Consider the following 22,864-nt stretch of genomic DNA (forward strand, 5'->3'; position numbering starts at 1 on the left):
ATAAAACTCCAAAACATAATGTACAACACGTCTGCTCTACTTCTTTAGTTACACTTTATTTCTCCTTTAACTCAGTTGGATACCTACATCTTTTCAACCACAATCTGTGTAATAATAAAACAGTACATTGTACTCAATACTAAGAAGCTGCATGAACCATATTGGTGGCAAAGCAATCCTATAAATGTATACATTTTTTTTTAGCAGAATTAAGGTAAGGAGATCCTAATTACGACCCCTTATCCAGAAAACCCCAGGTCCCAATCACTTTGTACAATATCTTCTATGGTTCTGAGCATGCAGATTAAGCATGTTTGTAAGAATTTACAATCCATAAGAAGGCGCGGGTCATGGAAATAATGAGTAAATGCTAATATCTAATACTGTACACTTTAATCAAACATTAAAAGTCACATTATGCCACCCAAAGCATGGTACATTAATAAAACATAACTGGTGTGTGATACTAACTTTCCCTAAAGTAGAGGCTTGTCTTCTGTAATATAAAGCTGCTGAATGATATGGCAGGTCAAGTAAGTTGTGATGGACTGAAAGTTACATTAATTCAGGATGACATATTTACCCTTTGCCTGGATGCAAGAAGGAAAACAAAAGCATCAGAGCTACGAAACCTCAAACAAAGACAGGCCACGTTAAAAGACTGAAAGGAAACCTACAGCAAGAAAACATGGCAAAGGAGCTGCTAGGTAGATGTTTATACAAGTGATCTGGTAAATCACTAGGGGACATTGTTGGGATGACAATCTGACAGCATTTTGCAACAATATGGCAGCAAAATTACTGATGTGTATCTATATATATGATCTCTTTAACAATGGTCAAATCTGGTTAGATTTTTTTTCATTTCCCCCTACTTCTGTTTCTAACATGCATATTTCATATTCTCAACGCATTTCTACATTTGCTATCTTTTCTTACCTCCATCTATTTATTTATAACATTTTCAATGCTCATAAATTTTTTTTCAGAGCTTCAAAGATCTGCTTTTCATCTAAATGATATTGTATTGTAGTTACCTATGAAATTTGCTGCTGAAATTCTATTCAAATAATGGGCTAAATGATAAATAAATAAATCCACTGAGTTTAACAAAAATGTACAACGTTTCTAAGTGAGTAAATGAGAATACTTGTGTTTGTTGATAGTAAATCTGACCATACAGGCAAAGGCACCAAATGATTGGGGTTGCTGTTGATTGGACAAGCTGGAAACTTCCACTGGTCAAGGACTGCATTGTGCAGTATTTCCCAGCCCATGTAGGCAGATCAAACCTTTTGGGTCTGATTTACTGTGAATGAGCACCTGTCTGATAATTGTTTTGGTACCACTTCTTGACTTTTAAAAAAAGCTGCTGAGTTGCAAACCAAAGCATACCAATGTATGGGTACCTCTTTCTAAGATCAGTCCTAATTACCATAATATATTATAGCAAGCATCTAAAATAAAATAGAATTAAAAAATAAGGAGAATGTGTATTTCTATTGATAAAACTATATATTAATAGAAAACAGAAATGGTAATTATTTATATTGCTTATTAAGTGATCACATGACTGCCTTCAGTATTAATGAAACTCTGCAGGGAATGGAATGTGTATGCATCAATGTAATCTGGAATGACAAACAGGAAATTGTAATAAATAACAAAACTAGGAGAACAGATTAGAATACAGTTGCTGGTATGAAAATGTAATGCATCAGCGCACAGAAAAATCATATCCTTTGACCTGAATTAATTATAGGCGATGGGGGTTCTATTAAGCTAGTCATTACCAATTATGTAATAGTTGCATGTGAACATAACAATTATGGAGGTTAGTTAGATGTTATGGACTTCAGAGGTTAATATGACTTGCAGAAGAAGAGTCCACAAGTTTGCATTGCAAGTTTGACTCTAACTACATCTTCATAATGTAGACTTCTACATTTTCACAAAGAAGCTAACCCTTCTACTATACAAGGTAGACACAAATTCTTGAATATATATATATATATATGGTCTTGATAAAGGTCTTAGGAGCAGACCGAAATGTTGGCCGAATTTTAATGTAAATCAATAAATATGGAATTTTAATTTTTTGTATACAAATCCTGGTGTGCATCTTTCTTTTTTGCTATTTGGATAATTTTGCCAGTGAAGATAGCACCCAGGTATCGACCTAGAATCATGAATTACGGTGTGCGTCAAGAACTTCTGGACTGTATATATATATATATACTGTATATCTTGTAAAAAAAGGATGATGGATTTAATTTTCAATAGAAATAAATTAATAGGGAATTTTTCTGTAGATTACACTTAGGGGCAGATTTATCGAAGGTCGAGGTGAATGTTCGAATTAACAATTTTTTTGGTGTACTTCGACTAGGGAATAGTCCAAATTCGATTTGAATTTGAAAAAAAAAATTGACAATTCGAATATCAAAATTTATCATGTACTGTCTCTTTAAAAATTTGCCGATCACCATTAATTGGAGTCAATTGGTGGACTTTGAAAAACTGAAAGTTTTTTTGGGAAAAATTTAGATACGAAATTGATCGAATGATCTATTACTTCGATTCGTACGATTCAAATTCGGGAAAATACGGACCTATTCGATCAAAAACGAACAGGGGCTCAAGCAAACTCAGCTGAATTAGAAGAGAGTACAGGTATGGGACCTGTTATCCAGAATGCTCGGGACCTGGGGTTTTCTGGATAACAGATCTTTCTGTAATTTGGGTCTTCATGCCTTAAGTTTATTAGAAATTCATTTAAACATTAAATAAACCCAATAGGCTGGTTTTGCTTCCAATAAGGATTAATTATATCTTAGTTGGGATAAAGTACAAGTTAATGTTTTATTATTACAGAGAAAAAGGAAATCATTTTTAAAAATTTGGATTATTTGGATAAAATGGAGTCTATGGGAGACAGCCATTCCGTAATTCGGAGCTTTCTGCATATCGGGTTTCCGGATAAGGGATACTATACCTGTACAAACAGTTGTACTGCTACTATGAAGGTGCAGTAACCATCTCAAACTTTTGCGAACAACATCAGTCAGTCCTTCCCACCTCCTGTCCTAAACTGAGCTCAATTGATGCACTTGCATCTAAAGAATCAGGAGCACACTTAATTTTAATGGCGAGTGCTGGACGTGACACCACCAGGACTTCAGCGGAATTGATTTGCATCGAAGTGTGAGCACAAGTGCAAGGATCAAGAGCATTGTCCCCTTGTGACTGCATTTACTTTAGAATTCTTAAAAAAAGACGCTTTATGGGAAAAAATATGTTGAATTTGCTTAAAAATTTACTTTGCTCCTTGCATTTACCGCTATAGTTTTTGTATGAGCAACACCAAAATTCTAAGAATAAGGAGAGCTCTCCTTCTCAGGACTCAACTATACCCTATTTCTATTGTAGAATCTGCTAAGTTTGCTGAGTTTTTCTGCTTATTGAGAATAACTCATTCTTGCACAATTGGACTTTTTTGGCACCATAGAGTAGCCCTGGCATCCTGCTTAACTACAAGGTAGCTGCATAGAACTAATATATGTAGATTTCATCTTGCCAGTGATATGCTCCAAAGCACAACTGGCTGCTGGAGGGTTTAGTAGCAAGCAAGTGCAATCCACTGAGTGCAAATAATGAAACACATTCTATTTTTGATCACTATTTTATGGATCATGGCACTATGGGTGAGGAATGCAGAGAAGTTATTGTTGCATGGATAATATGGTTGGGTGAGGGCAGACTTGCGGAAATACTCATTGCTACGAAAAAACAAGGGGGTTGTGGGAGCATTCAAACACTAATTAAAGAAAAAAATATATAGTGTAACTGGAACTCAATTGGCCATACTGTATAAGAAAAGACAAACATATAAAAAAGGAATTTGCATTCCCTGGTCACATGTTTTATTAGAAATTTAGTCTGTGCAAGAGCATACAACTGGGGATACTAGTTTTTGATAGTAGTTAAGGCCACCATATGGGGCTTATCCTGACATAGTATAGTGGCTTGCCAATTTCATGATCACTAACTTGTAACTAACCCCACCCCATAGATATTAGGGATGCAACGAATCCACTATTTTGGATTCGGCCGACCCCCCGAATCCTTTGACCGAACCAAATCCCAATTTGAATATGCATATTAGGGGTGGGAAGGGGGGGGGGAATTTTACTTCCTTGTTTTGTGCCAAAAAATCACGAGATTTCCCTCCTCGTCCCTAATTTGCATATGCAAATTCGGATTCGGTTTGGCCAGGCAGAATGAAAATGCTGCTGAAAATGGCCGAATCCTGGCTGAATCCCAAACCGAATTCTGGATTCGGTGCATCCCTAATAGATATGAAACTGTGCCTTCTTGCTCCTATTTCTTTCTGTAAGATAGCACTGCTCAAAAGTCCAGTAATGGTTCACAAGAAATGCTTTTGCAAACTGCACTCACAGGCACTTCTAGCATGTCCTAATTTGTAAATGTGCTCAGTTGCTTTTTTTGTCAGATTTAAAATAGGGAATACAGAGGAGAAGGGATGTAAACTAAATAGGACAAAAACAATTACTGAAATTAATGTAATATTTCAGTTCCTCGTATTCATACTGACTTCTTACTTTCAGCTTGACCCTTGGTCTTTGGTCAGAATATGTTCAGAGGATATCACAGACCGATTATCTGGTAAATGAAGCTCTTGGTGATGTTCTGGAGCAATGGATTTTGAGAATTATTATTATAGGTATTGTGGGGGAAGTCAGTTTCCCTGTTTAAAACCGTGAATGTAAGATGTCAAATTAATTATTCTTTTACAGAAGAAAAACATTTAATTAACCTTCCATTAATCATGGTGCAGAGCCATCGCAGCACATTGGACATCAAAAAGCACAACAGTTGCGAATCTTCAGAAAAGTCTAAAACTTGGATCTAGCTGAACAGGGAAAGGCACGGAGAAGAACAGAGGTGGAGTGAGAATTAATTTTATTGGGTCCTTTATAAAACAAAAACAAGGCTAAGTTACAGAAGGCTATAGCCACTAAATTCAGACACTACCATCCTTCTGTGGGGCCTTAAATCATCCTGTAGTAGAATAAAAAAGCTGAGGGGATAGTTTCAGGGTGAAAACAATGATTTACTGATTACTCTAGAACCTTAAGAGTTCAGTGACCTTGGCAGTTGAAAAATATCCTTCTCATAAAAATGTTTGTTAGAAAGAAGCCAGGGTTACATTTATCAGCAGTGGCACAATCAAGGGAACTGCAGATGTCTGTAGAATAATTGTCAATATCAAGATGCTCCTCCCAGAAAGTGTTACACAATGCTTTGTCTTAGAGCCTTGCTTGTTTGGAAACATGGCCCTCCATTTCCACATACAAACTAAATAAAAAACTGTTTAAAACTAATACACAGTTCTCCCAAATATGTTTTCTGCTCATTGAGGCTCATATAGGAGACTAGCGACTGACTATATATACTGTATATAAATATACCTATGAAACAACCTTCAGTCCTTTGTTGTATCTCCAATAACTGGTGGGCTTGTCGTGAAAATCCTGCATTGTCCATGTTTTAAAATGCATGATTCTCTAACAATAGATTGCAATAAAAAGAATAAATTAATGTTTTTTGTTTCTTTAACGTGAACCACAAACATATAGAACATCATCTGCCCTTTGGAGAGCTTATCAGATGGGATGTCCAGCTTGTCTATCTGATATCGTATTGACTGGGAGGACATCTCTAAATTAATGATTGAGCTTTAGGCTGCTTATACTAAACTCAACTTAGCTTGTTGCTATCGAAGTATTACTGAAAGACAGTTCAGAATATATAAGACTTGTTTATATAGCACCAACATATTTTTCAGCAATGTACTGAGATTATATATGATTCCCTGCCCCTGTGAATCTTACAATCTTAAGTCCCCATAACATACACCAATTTTATCGGTGTGAAAGGAACCCCACACAGACATGGGAAAAATATACAAATAGTGCCCAAGGCAGATTTGAACTTCAGTGCTACCCACTGATTCACCGTGCTGCATTTGCCTGGAGGCTGGGCTTTGCTGGCATTCTGTTTACATGTTGAATAATCTGTCTTTTACTTCATGATCTCCATCTTATACACAAAAGGACTCTTTTATGACTGCAAGATCAGTGGGCAACTCAAGCTTTTCCCCAAAGCCTTTTGTATAGTGCCATTCAGTCCTTCCTGCCTTCTGTCCCGATTTAGGTGCTGCTGAGATTATTGATGCAGGGGAGCACGTAAAAGCTGGAAAGTTTCTATAGAAATTAATGGGAATTGTCAACTTTATTGTTTTTCCTTGTTTATAAAGTCATGCAATATTTTTAGCCTCACTGAAAATGACTAAAACAATGTGATTTTTATTTGTGAGCTCCAGAATATAAAAATGCTGTTGCAGGAAAAAAAATAGTTCAGTGCATTTGTTGTGGTTTTTCCACTCCAATCACATTTTTTTTCCTTTAAATTTAAAAACTGATAAATCTGCCTCTAAGGATTTTTTTTCTGCAAAGCTACACACACACACAAATGACATCTGCAGCAATTATTTCACAGAACCTTTATAACTACAGTGTTTTTGGCTGAGCAATGTGCATTAGCCAGAATGAGAAGTACCCTAGATGTCACAGCAGTTATGGTACCAAAGCTTGGACATGACTACAAGTCCTGAAAGCTGTAATATTCATCAGGTCCATGGAAGATGATGCAACCATCTCTGCACAGCTAATCACACACTCCCCCATTAACCATGTGTCATAAAATGAAATTCGATAAACAACTGTACAAGTAGCTTTGCCTCCCTATGAATGCAGACCCTTGTTGATACCCATAGCACCCAATCATGCAGTGTGCTGATCAAAACTAAGTGCTGATTGGTTGCTATTGATACATACTCTGGTGAAAAGGGTAACCCTGGGGTCAGGTTCTCTTGTGCGCCCCAAGTGCTCCAGTCTGGCTTTATATACCAGAAACCTGAATTCTAGATTGAAATGTAAATTGAGAAAGAAAGGAATACAGAATTTAGCAATAATGAATAATACCAAGAAAAATATAGCTTCAATCATTCTAATTTTGGGTTGTTTTGGTCAGCGGCCCAATGAGACAGATTACATATTTAAAAATGATGCACATCCACATGATTCATCACTTCAGGCATAAGCCTACCTGCTTGTGCCACTATATTCTATTTTTTTGCAGCATAAAAAGTATCCTGTCTGTGGGAGAATCGGTTTGAAGAGTGATAGGTGCCATTTGAAACGTAGTCTTTATTTAGTCATTTAAAAGCAATGGCATCATTTATCTGAGCTATAGAAACAAAAAAGTGTTGTAAATAGTATCAAATAAAGATCAGTCTGGGAAAATCAGTACAACTGCTATTTTAAAAAAACAGAAATTCTTATTCTAAAGTTTGAGGGCGCTGCATCTTTAAATTTTTCATTTGCTTCGAAGCAAAAAGGAATATTATCCTCAACCTTTAGGAGAGGAGGATGAGTTTAAAATGGCCAGTGAGGGGGGGTGCAAATAACGCTTTCAACCTATAATATATAGGGGCAATCTACAAAAGTGCTTAACTGTACCTATGTTAATATAGTAAACATAATAAATCTCCTTTATTTTCCTATATTACCTTTAGCTAATGGTGTGTGTATATATATATATATATATATATATATATATATATATATATATATATATATATACTACTAAGTAAAAGTGTACACTGCTATAAATATATAGTTCCACCAGCACTTGGCTGTAATATTGCCAGTGACATTTACAACCTCTGTATTATAGATGAAGAAAATTATCCGCAGAATCATTTCAGCCAGGTCATTCTTGTATTGCTGCCAGTCCAAAGGTATTAAATCACTTACACACACCAACTCTTAAAATCAGAGGATATAAAAAGATTAAAAAGCAAAATAAACTGAGACTTCTCTAGTGTATTGAAAAGAATACTTATTCTCACATAATATGCAGTCAATGCTTAGTGTTTGTTAAATCTTTATTTGCAAGATTTTTACACATTTCTGAGGCGGACAGACTTGGGAATTTATTTTTCTAGGCAAGGATCAGGATGGCATATGTGGAAACCTTTTATAATGGATGTCAATGTTATTATAATATGAGGGGTTAGGTGATTTATTACATTCTCACCTCTAATAGCCAATGGCCCATTCAACATAAGCTGCTCAGAACAAACAGGTACACTGTTGTGGGAGGGGAGTTGACAACTGGAGTGCTATAGGATTTCACCCACAGACATTTCCATCTGTAGCTCACATATGTAGACTTTAGAGGCTTCTTTAGGCACTGCATTTTCAAGAAAAGAAAGGTACAGGTGTCAGAAAGTCTTGAAGCTGCAGAAGTCAGAAGCAGTAATTGGCATGATGTGTCATGTGTTGATCAGTCTACAAACACAGTTGTTATACCTATAGTATCTTTTTTTTTTTTATAAGCCAGGAAACAGACACCTCTAATTCTCTTTAACACCTGTGAAAACCTTATGTTTTAATCATGAGACATTTAGATTTTAATAAGTTGGTGATTATCAAGTCAACCCCTTTTGCTTTCCTTCAACTGTTGTATTGGTCAAAGGTAAAGATTAATCAGTCAAAGGATAAACTATCTGAGATTTATATCTGTGACCTATTACAGAACGTATAGAAAGTTTTTGTTTTCCTGCTTGTTTAATACAGCAAATCTTTTTATGTTCTTCTTTGCAGGAAATCTCTTTGTCGTCAGTTTGTCTATTGCAGATTTGGTTGTTGCTGTGTATCCCTATCCGGTCATTCTCATAGCTATTTTCCAGAATGGTTGGACACTTGGGAATATCCATTGTCAGATCAGTGGCTTCCTGATGGGACTCAGTGTTATTGGATCAGTCTTTAATATAACAGCCATAGCTATCAACAGGTATTGCTACATCTGCCACAGCCTGAGATACGACAAGCTTTTTAATCAAAGAAGCACCTGGTTCTACCTTGGCCTGACATGGATACTAACCATAATTGCCATTGTGCCAAACTTTTTTGTTGGATCACTACAGTATGACCCCAGGATTTTCTCTTGCACATTTGCGCAGACCGTAAGTTCCTCATACACCATAACAGTAGTGGTAGTGCATTTCATAGTCCCTCTTAGTGTTGTGACATTCTGCTACTTAAGAATATGGGTTTTAGTGATCCAAGTCAAACACAGAGTTAGACAAGACTTCAAGCAAAAGTTGACACCAACAGACTTGAGAAATTTCTTGACCATGTTTGTGGTCTTTGTACTTTTTGCCGTTTGCTGGGCACCCTTGAATTTTATCGGCCTTGCTGTGGCCATTAACCCACTCCACGTGGCACCAAAGATTCCAGAGTGGTTGTTTGTGTTAAGCTATTTCATGGCCTATTTTAACAGCTGTCTCAATGCTGTCATCTACGGTCTGCTAAATCAAAACTTCCGCAAGGAATACAAACGAATATTGATGTCCTTATGGACTCCAAGACTGTTGTTTCTTGACACGTCTAGAGGAACTGAAGGAATGAAAAGCAAGCCTTCCCCAGCGGCAACCAACAACAATCAAGCAGATATGTGCGTGTAAATACAACTTTCCACCAATGTGTACTCTGTTTCAACTATAAATATGAGTTACTTTTATGGCAGTCGCACCATGTGCCTAATTCTGTCCACAAATTCTACCCGTATGCCAAGTTTCTGAAAATCTTGTATAAACATACATTCTGTTGGCTTGATATGGACGAGAGGTCTTGCTTCTCTGTAGACAAGAAATATTTTGAAATGTTGACTGATTTGTTATTAATAACCATAAATGGAATGATCGTTTTTAAAGGTTATTTTATTTGAAGCACGTAGGCAAAGAAACACAGACATATTTAATTTCATGGCAGATAAAGTTCACTCTCCCCATTCTGTCCCCCTCTAAAGTTCAGCCCACATATTTTACAAACTCAAATTTAAAGCATATCTCAGTGTATCAATTTCTTATCACTTCTATTAGCAACGTATTAAATGCTTCTGCCACCCCTTCAGGTATTTTTTCATATTATTTCTGTTTAGTCTACAGCGTGTCCACTTATTTTTCCTGCAATGGAAAATCCTTTCCCTGCACTTTTTAAAGTTCCAAACTCAATGTAACTATTCAGTATAGAAACAGATTTTTTTCAGACCTAAAATCTGCTAGAAAACTTTGCAGTCAATCTTCTTTCAGTCCTCTTGCAGAGTCTTTGTTGTCTGGAGCTCTGAGCTTACATACAGTATTGACTGGCCTTCCTGAGCACCAGAACATCTTTCAGTAGGCCCAGGACCTAGTGTGCTCCAGCCTGGATAAAATTCTCATTAGCTCTTTCCTATTTTCACCAAAAGCCTATATAACTTCTATACAATCTATTTATTATGGGCTGTAGATGTTGGGCTCTCTGGTGCACTCTAGGAAGCCCTGTTCACTGTTTTACATATCACTGCCAGTACTGAAGCTGCTTTCTTTTCAATGGTTATTGCATTAATCCTATTCTGAATTAGAAACATTATATTCTATATAATATACACAATAATGTAGTATTTCCTATACATTTACTAAATAGACTCTATCCAGATACAGATTGTATTTTTTTAATAAATATCTGTAGTTATGTAAACCTTTCAAATACAGTGTTAAGGAACAATTGCAGTTATAAGCAATATATTTTTACAGTTACAAAGAATGTAGGTATTAGTATTTGTAGCTTAATTGAGTCTATTATACCGCTGGGGTACTCCAGGCTGCAGTAATGCACCTTGTGACTAATTTGCTTGCAAATTCTAAGAAAAGAGAGAGGGACTATGCATTGGAAGGTTTATTTATAAATAAATGTAAATAGCAGGGTTTTGTTGAGCTACAGCACCATCCCACTCACAAGCCCTATTTTGGCTTATATTGATGTATTCTGACCCCTGTAAAAGGGGGTAAGAATGAAGGAAAGAAAAAATATTTTGTAGCACATATAAAATGATTGCTAAAAATATTTGTAAACAAAGTCACATGAAATCAGCTGCATATACAGTCAGTCATACAGAAATATTGACATATATCCCCCCAATGCTGCTTTTTTGGATCTCGTTTGGTGCCAAGAATTTTGACCAAAGACCTCATGATAAGATCATTAGACCTTACAAAGGGTCCTTTATTTCTTTTTTTTAATCAACGTGGCATCCAGGAGACATCGGGTTTGTGCAATAACTGAGCACCATGACTTGCTTATCAATGAATATTCTCTTTTGTACAGTCATAATTAACAATCTGCTGCTTCTACATTTGCCGGTGATGTTTAGGCCAGCAGAAGCAAGGTCACTGTGGCTGCGCAGAGAGAAATGGTGCGAAAATGGTGATCATAATCAGGCCAAGAAAAGCACAAATTGCAATCATCTATCACATGTATGTCAAAGTACAACTTCTCAAAATGGCCCCATTAATCTACCACTACCTGTATTGTTTATCGATTTACACTTGGATTTATCAAGCTCATTTTTCATTCAAAAGTATCAAAAAAAAAATTTATTTTATAACTCTTGATGGAATTCACTTTTGTGTACATTTTCTAAATGATGACATTTGCATTTTATTTGCAATGTCCTTGAGCTTAACCCTGTGACATACATAACTGCACCCTGATGGGTTATTGGATAAGAAAACGACAATATTAATGAGTGCTACTGTCTCTAAAAAGTTGCTGAGATGACACTGTGTGACACATTCAACATAATGCATCCACTGTTAGCCATGAAGTATGCTGAAGGTGAATAGTATTGAACAAAAGTGTTTTGTCTTCCATAATCTTTGTTTAGCTCAGCACAAAAGCAAAGAATGTAACTTTGAGTTGCTACAAAATACATTTTTAAACGGAGTACGTCTCAGGAAAAGTATATACTGTATATATATATATATATATATATATATATATATATATATATATATATATATATATATATATATATATATATATATATATAATAATAAACATATCTATGGTGCCAGATGGATATGTTTGAGGAATCCATCATGAAGTGAGACACACATTGCTGTAATACCGTTTGTTGAGAAAAAGCATTGTCTTTATATGAAATGCACAATAAAAAATTTTTTTTTCCATTATTTTCATTTGATAAAACTATGGGATCTTAACGACAATATTAATGAGTGCTACTGTCTCTAAAAAGTTGCTGAGATGACACTGTGTGACACATTCAACATAATGCATCCACTGTTAGCCATGAAGTATGCTGAAGGTGAATAGTATTGAACAAAAGTGTTTTGTCTTCCATAATCTTTGTTTAGCTCAGCACAAAAGCAAAGAATGTAACTTTGAGTTGCTACAAAATACATTTTTAAACGGAGTACGTCTCAGGAAAAGTATATACTGTATATATATATATATATATATATATATATATATATATATATATATATATAATAATAAACATATCTATGGTGCCAGATGGATATGTTTGAGGAATCCATCATGAAGTGAGACACACATTGCTGTAATACCGTTTGTTGAGAAAAAGCATTGTCTTTATATGAAATGCACAATAAAAAATTTTTTTTTCCATTATTTTCATTTGATAAAACTATGGGATCTTAAAAATCTGGGCTGCATTTCTGCTGCATTTGGTTTTTACTGCATTATATTGCCAATATTTGACCGGTCATAGGCTGCCAATTTCACCATCATAAATGAAACCAATCACTTTCTGATCAACATCTTATTGGACTCAGATAACAAAGGACAGTTCTATCAGTCAAGGAACACTTGTCTTTGGTCTGCTGTTTTTCATGGATTTTCGTGGATTCTAATTGGATCCACTCATTTCTTCAGTGTGGCACTGTCAGATCTTTTTGTGTATGGCCATCTTCCTTCACCTGTTTATGCTAACAGAATCTTACTTGGCCGTAGATAGAAGGACCTGGTGAAAGGTCTAGTTGGGTTATATTCTACAAGCACTCTAAAATAATATGCATATGCAAATGTGATAAACGTGATTGACAAGAAGATTGATCGTAATGTCATTTCCTCAAGAACTGTGATTAGGTGAGATGATTATTGAAGGTCTACTCACACAGCAACATAAGGGCAATGCAAATCCAAAGCTTACTTTTAGAAACTTGTTTGAGATAGATATTACCTGCCATTAAAGGAACAGTAACACTAAAAAAGTGTTTTCATGGAATGACAATAAAATGTACTGTTGCCTGTACTGGTAATCCTGGGGTATTTGCTCCAGGAACACAACTATAGTTTATATAAGCAGAATGCGCCGAAAAGGACAATCTCGGGAGAGTAGAGTGGTGATCCTATTGCATCTATTAAGCAGCCATTCCACTCCAGTCACGTGGTATTCCAGAAAACAAAACGAAAAGGCACTTGGACTGCCATAGACATGGGATCCATAAGCAAAAAAATATAAAAAAATATAAATTTTATTCAAGGATGTTGCATTAAAAACATAGTGCACACAAAAATAGGTTGCAGGCAGGGTGAGAGCATGGCTTGACGCGTTTCGTGACTCAAAACTGGTCACTTCCTCAAGAAGCCAGTTTTGAGTCACGAAACCTATTTTTGTGTGCACTATGTTTTTAATGCAACATCCTTGAATAAAATTTATATTTTTTAATATTTTTTTGCTTATGGATCCCATGTCTATGGCAGTCCAAGTGCCTTTTCGTTTTGTTTATAGTTTATATAAGCAAGCTGCTGTGTAGCAATGGGGGCAGCTATTCAAGCACAGGATACACTCTAGAGAACAGATAATTCTGAAGAATCCCATTGTATACAACAGAGCTTATCTGTGTATCCTGTGCTTTTTCTCCTTTCCAGAATTTTTTTGGTGTTACTTTTTCTTTAACTGCTGCAGTTTGTATTAGATATCATATCCTTCTCTTGCACCAATTCTGTTTTTTGTGTTTCCACTTTGTAAATGAATGCAGCAGTTTGCACACTACAGCTGCCAACAGCCCCGTCAAAGATCAGTAGTACTGGAACAGTTGCTGCTGCAGTAATAACACTAAAATGGTACAAATGAATGACTGATTGAGCTTTCACATATCAATGTGTTTCTATAGCATGACAAAACATGCTATCACTAGGGAAATAACAGAAAATCGAGCACACGGAAAACCATTTAGCTCATCGTGCATTATCAAAATTGCTAGTCAAGAGAAGTAAGAAATGAAATATAATATTAAAGGTAAAAATTTAGTTGAAGAGATTTAAACCCTCTGTAAACTGCCCCACTGTTCCCCTAGATCTCTAACAGATACAAGAATATTCACTAGAATCCTGCTTCCCAGCCCTAACTCAGTAAGCTGGGTTGGCTGCCCGACAACACATAATAATCAAACATGAAAAGGGAGAAGATACTGATTTTAATTATTCGTTGTTAGAAAAACTGTGTTGCAAATCGATGCTAGAAATTCACCATGTATTCTTTTTCACTGGGACAAAAAACACATTTTTGTGCTGGAAATAAATGCTGAAAAAAAATGATGGCCACTGCCAATCATTCTTATATTCCCCTTGCCAAGTTAGCAATGAGGGGGCATTTTTATTTTTTGAAAAATATTTGTATAATAGTGGAAATGAGCTACTCTAATAGTAGTAGAGTTAGAGTAATTTTGTGGAAGCCATAATATACAGGGCACACAGAAAGGTGTAAAATAAAGCTTAAAAGCTAATGTTGATCGGAGAGAGATAACTGTATATTTGTGTCAAAAGTAACAGTTATTTGTTCCAGCCATTTAACCGTCTTTTCTGCTCTGCCTTCTTTTTTGCAATTTCAAACAATAGCAGCAAGTAATGGTATGAAATGGCTCATCCTACATTCGTCAACGTAATGTCAAAATGGTAGTGTGCAACTGCAGTTGCTATGGCAATAACACTAACATGGTAGAAAGAAATGAATGGCTCAGTGAATTTGCAGATAGAAGATGTTCAGGTAGTGTGACAAAACATGTTATCACTCACTAAATAACCAAAACCCAGCACACTGAAATCCATTTACTGCAGGATAGCAAATTCACTGGAATATAGTATTGGACATAGTATCGAGGCCAAATTCCAGCAGAAATATACCCACTACAATCAGTTTATCAAATTTTTGCACCAGGTACAGGAGAAGCTGTGTCAGTAATGCATTGCATGCAAAAAAGTGAAAATAAATCCAGTGAGGGTAAGGGCAGCACATGATTATGTGTTTGTTAACACGAAACGCGTAAGGCTGTGGACACAATAAAACTACTTTTTTACTTTGAAGACTTTGCCTTGTGGAAATTTGCCTTTATTGGAGTGCCTGCTTTAAAGTATTTTCAATTAAGGGCAGCACATGGACAATACATTTACAGCCCTTTTGATTGGTAACAATATACTAGGATTTGAACCAAGGACACCTATCGTTCACAAGGCTGATCAGAAGGCTGGCAAGATGTTTTTGGTAAACTTGGGCTTATTACCTGCCATCCCTGTTACATGTGACAAATCCCTTGCTATACAAGTCCTTGTAAAGTATCCTACAAAAGCTTACCTGCTTCAGAATACTTTAAAGGAATTGTTCAGTGTGAAAATAAAAAGTGAGTAAATAGATAGGCTGGGCAAAATAAATAATGTTTTCAATAAAGTTAGGCAAAAATGTAATGTATAAAGGCTGGAGTGACTGGATGCCAATAGAACAGAACCTGCGCCCGTTAGTAAATTGCCAATGTCCCTAATGAAACATGCTCATTATGAATCAAATTACTGGGTTCATACATACAACCTAAAATACATGTTTACGATGTTATTAGCACTGATACCTAACCCAGGTGGAAAAGTATGGAAACACTTTGCATTAGGGCAGCTAATGACAAGGATAGGACGCTTTGTTGATGACTCAGACTTATGGAACTTAAAACACTTAAGAGCTCATTTAAAGGTAATGTGATTGCTGTGTGTTGGGCAGGCAGAAGCTGAGACCATACAGTGGACATCCCAGGTCCCACTCTGCCATCACAGCCTAAAATAAATCCCTAGCCATGATTCACTGTTATTTTGTGCAGTTAAAGAGATACTGACACCAGAAATTAAACTTTATTTTACATCTATCATAACATTGTGTTTGCATGCAATCTATGATTTTACCATAAAAGAATCTGCAGATTCTTTTACACTACACATCTGATCCCCATGTTCCTCTATGAGGGGGCTGCTTTATTTGTGCAGCAGTATTCTGTTAGCATTAGAAATTCTAACTGACATGTTGAGAAGGGACAATCAGGTTGGCAAAACAGTTAGGTTTAGGACCTTCAAGTAGCAATTACTAACAAAAACATCTATAAGTGAAAAATGATCAACATGAGCTATAGGTCATTTTTAATGTACATTCATATTTTGAAGAATATTTTTTTAGTGTCAGTATCACTTCAAGCTTCTTTGAACTTTTGCTGGCCATAGGCTGATCTGCATTCTCAATAACATAGTATAGTAAAAGAATAATGAAAAAATTACAGAAACCCAGGAGCTGCTCAATAATAAATCATGTTTTACAGGATGTCACATTCATCTTCTAATGTATATGAGAAATTCATTTTATGTAACTGGCTTACAGCCAGTTTGCTAGGCGCTGCATTACTTTGCAGTTAAATTTCCTTCAGTTTCAGGTGGGTGGGGATAATTAGTTGCATCTAAACAGACTGTATAAATAGAGCCCCTGGGACTCCAGTGGAGCTTGCTTTGCTCATTTTGCAATTGGGAACTTTGTCAATGGGCTCTGTAGTTGGGTACTTTGTAAGTGGGTGAGTGAGTCTATTCTAAATTTTTCTTGTTTAGTGCTCTGAAAATGGGATAATAAGTGCTACCAAGATTGACGGCACAGTCTGCCATACATAAAAGTACTTAACTCTGTGGTGGATGTAGGCTCCCTCGAAGGGAGACACGGGAGCACAGCTGGTGACATCAGGGTGAGACGATAATGTTTAGGAGAAGGCAGTGGCATCAAGAGCGAGTCCTGTAACTGGCTGGATTCTAAATCAATTAAGACAGAGTTCTGTCTACGGGTAGTTAGGTATAGAAATTTGTATACATATTATACTGTATATATATATATATATATATATGGACGTTTATCTTTTTAGAACCCAAATTAACTATATAATTGACCTTGTACCATGACTTCTATATTATAAATATACTGTATATTGTGTTGGCCCTAAGTTCAGGTAACAGCAGCCCAGAGCATGAACTGTGAATCAGTAGAAGACCGGAAGCTACTGGGGGCATGACCTTAGACTGATACATAAGCCCAACACATAAGAAGTCATTTCCAACCCAAAAGTGAGGTCCAAGTGTACTTTTGGAAGCAATTGTCATATTTTTTATCCACATTGCCGTGTTTTTCCCATAGATCTAGTATAATTGTGGTGGCGAGGGGGAGACTCAATCGAAAAAAATAAATAAACACACTTGTGCATGCCCATTGATGCAAATCAAATACAAGTCTGAAGAAAATTTCCATTGTTGGGACAAGGTAAATCAAAATGACTGTGCACAATCCTTCTGAGTACGCCAGTTTCCTCCCACTCTCTAATAACGATGCAAGAAGGATTATAAGCATCTGGTAAATCTGATCCGTGTGTGATGGGGATCTTAGATTGTATGGACTGATATGAATGACGAATGCCTTGTGTGACATGGCAGCACTATATTTATTAAGAATAACAATAAAGTCATGTAAATGCAACTTTTTTCACGGAAACGCCGCCATTTAAACTGTTAGATGCTTGCACTCCATAACAACCAGTTAGACAGTCAAAACAATGTGCATTCTTAAAATTTCTTTTAAAACACATTTACAGCCACCAGTGCACCCAAAGTGGTGTTAGCTCCAGGGTTTTCAAAATACACAACAAAATTGCATATAGATGTGATATTGATGCAGAGTGCCAGAAGTGATTTGTGTCAAAGTACAAGCGCAGCTGCAATTACACTGGAATTATGGTGAAAATGCTTCACTGAGGGCAAAAAAACATGGTGATTATGTTCTGTTTTTAGGTTAAAATATGTTATCCTCCTATTACTGCAAATTGAATATGCTGCTTGAAAGACGAGTGTGTTCTCCATGTTCTCTATATTTTCAGATTGTTCCTGTCATCTGAAATGCAGTTTTGCCAACATTATATAATTATGCAATTTATTTCAGTTAATGTGGTAGAGGTAACTTATATAGAAGAGGTGTTTTTGTCAGTTTTATATGATATTATTAATAATGAAATCTTTATATGTCAGAATACAGAAAGTTCAGCTAGTTCAAATCAACTAGTTATTTTTGCCTGTGATATACATTTAGGATTAAAGGATTAAAACAGCAGACCAGTTCCCTTCTTGGAATCTTGCATGGAGACTCATTAAATAAGTGTGCATTTTTGGTTGAAGATAACAAACATTCTTTAGGTGGCCAACTGATTTCTGTCTCAAAAGAGGGGGAGGAGGAAGCAGACAGACCTATAATTGCAGTGTAGAAGACCTCAACCAAGTATGGGGTCAGTTGTACACACCTGCCATTCCCAGTGCTGGTTTACCCACCAACATCAGCTACCAATACTAGACTTCTCTCAGGTGAGGTACCTCAACCAACTGTTTTATTTTAAACAAGTGTTGCAAGGTCAGTGGGGACACAGATGGTCCTATCAGGAGAGAGGTTTGAGGGAGGATCCTACAGTTATTCAGTTGTTGCTCCAGCTGGCAGTGTAAATACGTATTATTATTTTCATTTGTTTTAGAAAATAAAAATGTCATTGCGAGGCTGCACAGCTGCAACCAGTGTCAGACTGGCCCACTGGGATACCAGGAAAACTCCCGGTGGGCCCAGGTCTCAGTGGGCCTCTTACTTCTAACCATTTGGCCTATTTCATGGTCTTCTCCTTCTTTATGGGAACACAGAGGCTTTATAATGGAAGAATAGAGTATAGTATGTAGAGAAAAGAAGCTAGGAGAATAAAGAGTTTGAGTGAGAAGAGGATAGTTTGGAAAGAGGGGCCTCAGCCTAAGGTTTTCTGGTGGGCCCCTGGTATCCCAGTCTGACACTGGTTGCAACACCAAGACATTTTAGTTAGTCTACATTCTATTTAATAATGACTACACATCTTCTATCCAAAGGACAATTAAATGAGGTGGGAATAAAGTTCCTGACACTGGTTGAAGTTAACTTTCTTATCCCATGTAGAGAAGCAACTGGAAATAACCTGTACTGAAATAAAAAATCGAATAATTCAAAGCAGATGAGAAATGAGTGCTTTATCTAGTCCGCTTGTTGTGGTTGTGGTTTGTAAGCTCAGGCCCAGTCTGAACAAATTTAGATTCATCTTTTCACTTAGATCTCTCTGAGGAATCTGTAATTCAGTGCAATAGATTAACCTCTACTAAGTCTGGGAAGCTTTACCATAAATTGTTTCTCTCCTCATATAGATAGATTAGATAGACGTCTGGAGCCATGCTGTGCAGTGCCATATAAATCTAGGAATGTTTTTTGCCTACAGGTTGCTTCACTGTGTCAGTTCAATTAAATGTAGGTAAAGCATGACAGGCATCATACTAATAAGACTAAAAAATTAATTTAAATATTTTATTTTTGCTGAACCACTCTTAGATATGAAAAAACAGATTATTTAAAACAAAAACAACAATTAAAAAACTGAAGCACATCAAAAGGAGATTTATTTAAAATAAATGTAATTTTTGCCTATGTTTGTTAACAGGCACCGTATTATTGGCACTGCTCATACTGTAAAATCTCATATCCTCACCATTAAAGGAGTGATTCATCTTTAAGTTAACTTTTAGGGGGTTATTTATTAAAGGTCGTTTTTGTGAGGTTTATAAGGTTTTTTTCTACCTTGAATAATAATTTATGAAAAAATCTGAATGCCAAAAATGTGATCGCATGTAATCGGGGAAAAACTCGAATACCTTGAATTTATCGAGTTTATAGGATAAAAAAACCTCAAATTTATCGAGTTTTCAGGGCGCAAACCTGCGTAAAACACCAGAAAATCATGAAGGCAAAAAACATTTTGGTTAAAGGGACATCTGCCATTAACTTCTACATGACCTTTACAGATTTTAGCTGGAGTATTTTCAGATTTGGGCTTCTAGCAGCTTCGGGGCATAATAAATCTCAAAAAATTCGAGTTTTTTAGTTAGACCTTTAATAAATAACTTGATTCAGATTGGGTTCGGTATTTGGCCATACCCCTAGATACAGGAATTCTGACGGACCCTGAAAAGCAGGGGTTGGCGCATCCATAAAGTAGTGATTAAGTAGTTCATATTATGGCCAATGCACTCATCGCCAAAGAGATACATGGTTTGCATGAAATATTCTTCTCAAGATTATTAAGCAATGATTTACAAGTAATATATATCCTTCACACCAGTCTCTGCCCCATGGAGCTTATAGCCTAAGGGTACTATCACAGTCATCCTATGGTCTATTTCATCAGGAGCTCATTAACCTCCCTGTATGTTTTTGGAGGGCGGGTGTTACCTCATGGAATAAGAAGGTATTCATTTTTTAAAAATATGGTAAATGTATGCAAATGACAACATTCTTTCTTGGGAGATCTTATTCTCTAAACATTTCATACCTGAAAAGGATAAATTATAGTGTTACTATGTGAGACATTTCTATAAAACAATCCTAATACAATAAATGTATACTGAACTAGAAGATAAACCCAGTCTTAAACAATATAAGAATTATGTCTTCAAATATATGGATCCGAGCTCAAAAATCTAACCAACCTTTAAAGTGATACTGACACTAAAAATTTTTCTTTAAAATATGAAACTACATTTAGGGGCCAATTCATTAACTTTGAGTGAAGGAATAGAAGAAAAAAAACGTTGAATTTCGAAGTGTTTTTTTGGCTACTTCGACCATCGAATGGGCCACTTCGACCTTCGACTACGACTTCGAATCGAAGGATTCAAACTAAAAATCGTTCAACTATTCGACCATTCGATAGTCGAAGTACTGTCTCTTTAAGAAAAAACTTCGACCCCCTAGTTCGCCACCTAAAAGCTACCGAACCCAATGTTAGCCTTTGGGGAAGGTCCCCATAGGCTTGGCTAAGTTTTTTTGGTCGAAGGATAATCATTCGATCGTTGGATTAAAATCCTTTGAATCTCTTTAAGTATGTAAGAAGTGAGCTTTTTATTTATTCAACAATTCTACCTAAACAACTAACCTCTTCTCTATATAGAATTCTAATAACCTGGTTAACACTTAGGGGCAGATTTACCGAATGTAAATCCTTCGACTTCGAATATCGAAGTCGAAGGATTTACCGCAAATAGTTCGATCGAAAAAGCATTCGATCGAACGATTAAATCCTTCGAATCGTTCGATTCGAAGGATTTTAATCCATCGATTGAACGATTTTTCTTCGACCAAAAAAAGATTGCAAAGCCTATGGGGACCTTCCCCATAGACTAACATTGACTTCGGTAGGTTTTAGGCGTGAATTCAGGGTTAAATTCGGCAGTTTCGCCACCGACAAATAAATTTGCGAAATTTGCAGTGAAAAATTGCCCATTGACTTTAATGGGAGCTGGCATCAACATTGACTATGGCGCCCATTTTGATGCCGGCGCCAAAATCGCTGTTTCACTGATTTTTCACCAGTTTCTCTGGAAATTCCCCAAATTCGTGGTGAAGCGAAATGGGACACATTTGCCCATCACTAGTTTGTAGTGTATTCTCAGATGAAAAGCAGAATCATACTTATGTTATGTTTGTGAAACTCAAATTTTCTGCTGCAAGAAAGTCAATATTTAAAAACAGGATTAAGAGTATTTCTCCCACTGTGATAGATGCCTCTGTCTCAAGGAGTGTTGCATCTTGGATCATGTTAAATTTAAATTTGACTCAGATACATTTAGAAAATAATTGCTACAGACATTGTAGTAAAAACAGGGTTGGTAATTTGAGAGTTTATAGAAGTAATTCTTTAATACCTGTATCTCTTTAAAGTGCGGGATCTCTTATCTGGAACCTGATATCCAGAGTTTAGACTTACGGGAAGGCCATAAAGTCCATTTTAGGCAAAAAAATTTCAACTGTTTAGATGAATTCCCTTTTCTTCGCATTAATAAAACATTACAGGTATGGGAACTGTTACCCAGAATTCCTGGGACCTGCGGTTTTCTGATAAGGGATATTTCCATACTTTGGATTACCATACCTTGTCTACTGTAAAATGGTTTAAACATTCAATTAAACCCAACAGGATGTTGCTTCCAATAAGGAATACTTATATATTTTTTAGGATCAAGTACAAGGCACTGTTTTATTATTACAGAGTAAAAGGAAATCATTGAAAAAAATTAGGATTATTGTCTTAAATGGAGTATGACCATCATGTAATTCAGAAACTTCTGGATAATGGGTTTCCAGAAAACAGATCCTATACTTGTACCTTGTATTGGATGGTAACTAAGCTGCATGAAACCATAAACAATCTTCTTGTTTTTTTTTTTTTAGTAGACAGGTTAAACAAGTACGGTGAAACCTCCAGAAAAGCCCTTATCCAGACAACCCCAGGTCATAACAGATCCAATAACGGTATTATCTTTTGCTTCTTATGGCTCTTTCTTTGACTTCACTTATTTTACAATTTACTTTTTACAATATCATAGCAGAAGTGTTTGTGGAATATCGATGTCTATGCTGTTCCTAAATTGTGTATTCCTTGTGGTTTATCTAAAAGGTAATTACATGAGTGAAAAACAAAAAAATGGAGTGTGAAAGGAAACCCACGCAAGCATGG

The 22,864-nt window shown here is 36.1% G+C and overlaps 1 protein-coding gene across 1 annotated transcript in view; it reads left to right on the top strand.

The window, feature by feature from the left end:
• Positions 1–11,921, top strand: part of mtnr1c.L (melatonin receptor type 1C L homeolog) — an 83,896-nt gene extending 71,975 nt beyond the window's left edge. The window contains exon 2 of the mRNA XM_018229914.2: positions 8,754–11,921. Coding sequence (XP_018085403.1) covers positions 8,754–9,616 — 863 coding nt within the window. The 3' untranslated portion in view covers positions 9,617–11,921. The remainder of the gene's footprint in view (positions 1–8,753) is intronic.
• The last annotated feature ends 10,943 nt before the right edge of the window (positions 11,922–22,864 follow it).

This window comes from Xenopus laevis, chromosome 8L (genome assembly GCF_017654675.1).
Source record: "Xenopus laevis strain J_2021 chromosome 8L, Xenopus_laevis_v10.1, whole genome shotgun sequence".
Taxonomy (NCBI): Eukaryota; Metazoa; Chordata; class Amphibia; order Anura; family Pipidae; genus Xenopus; species Xenopus laevis.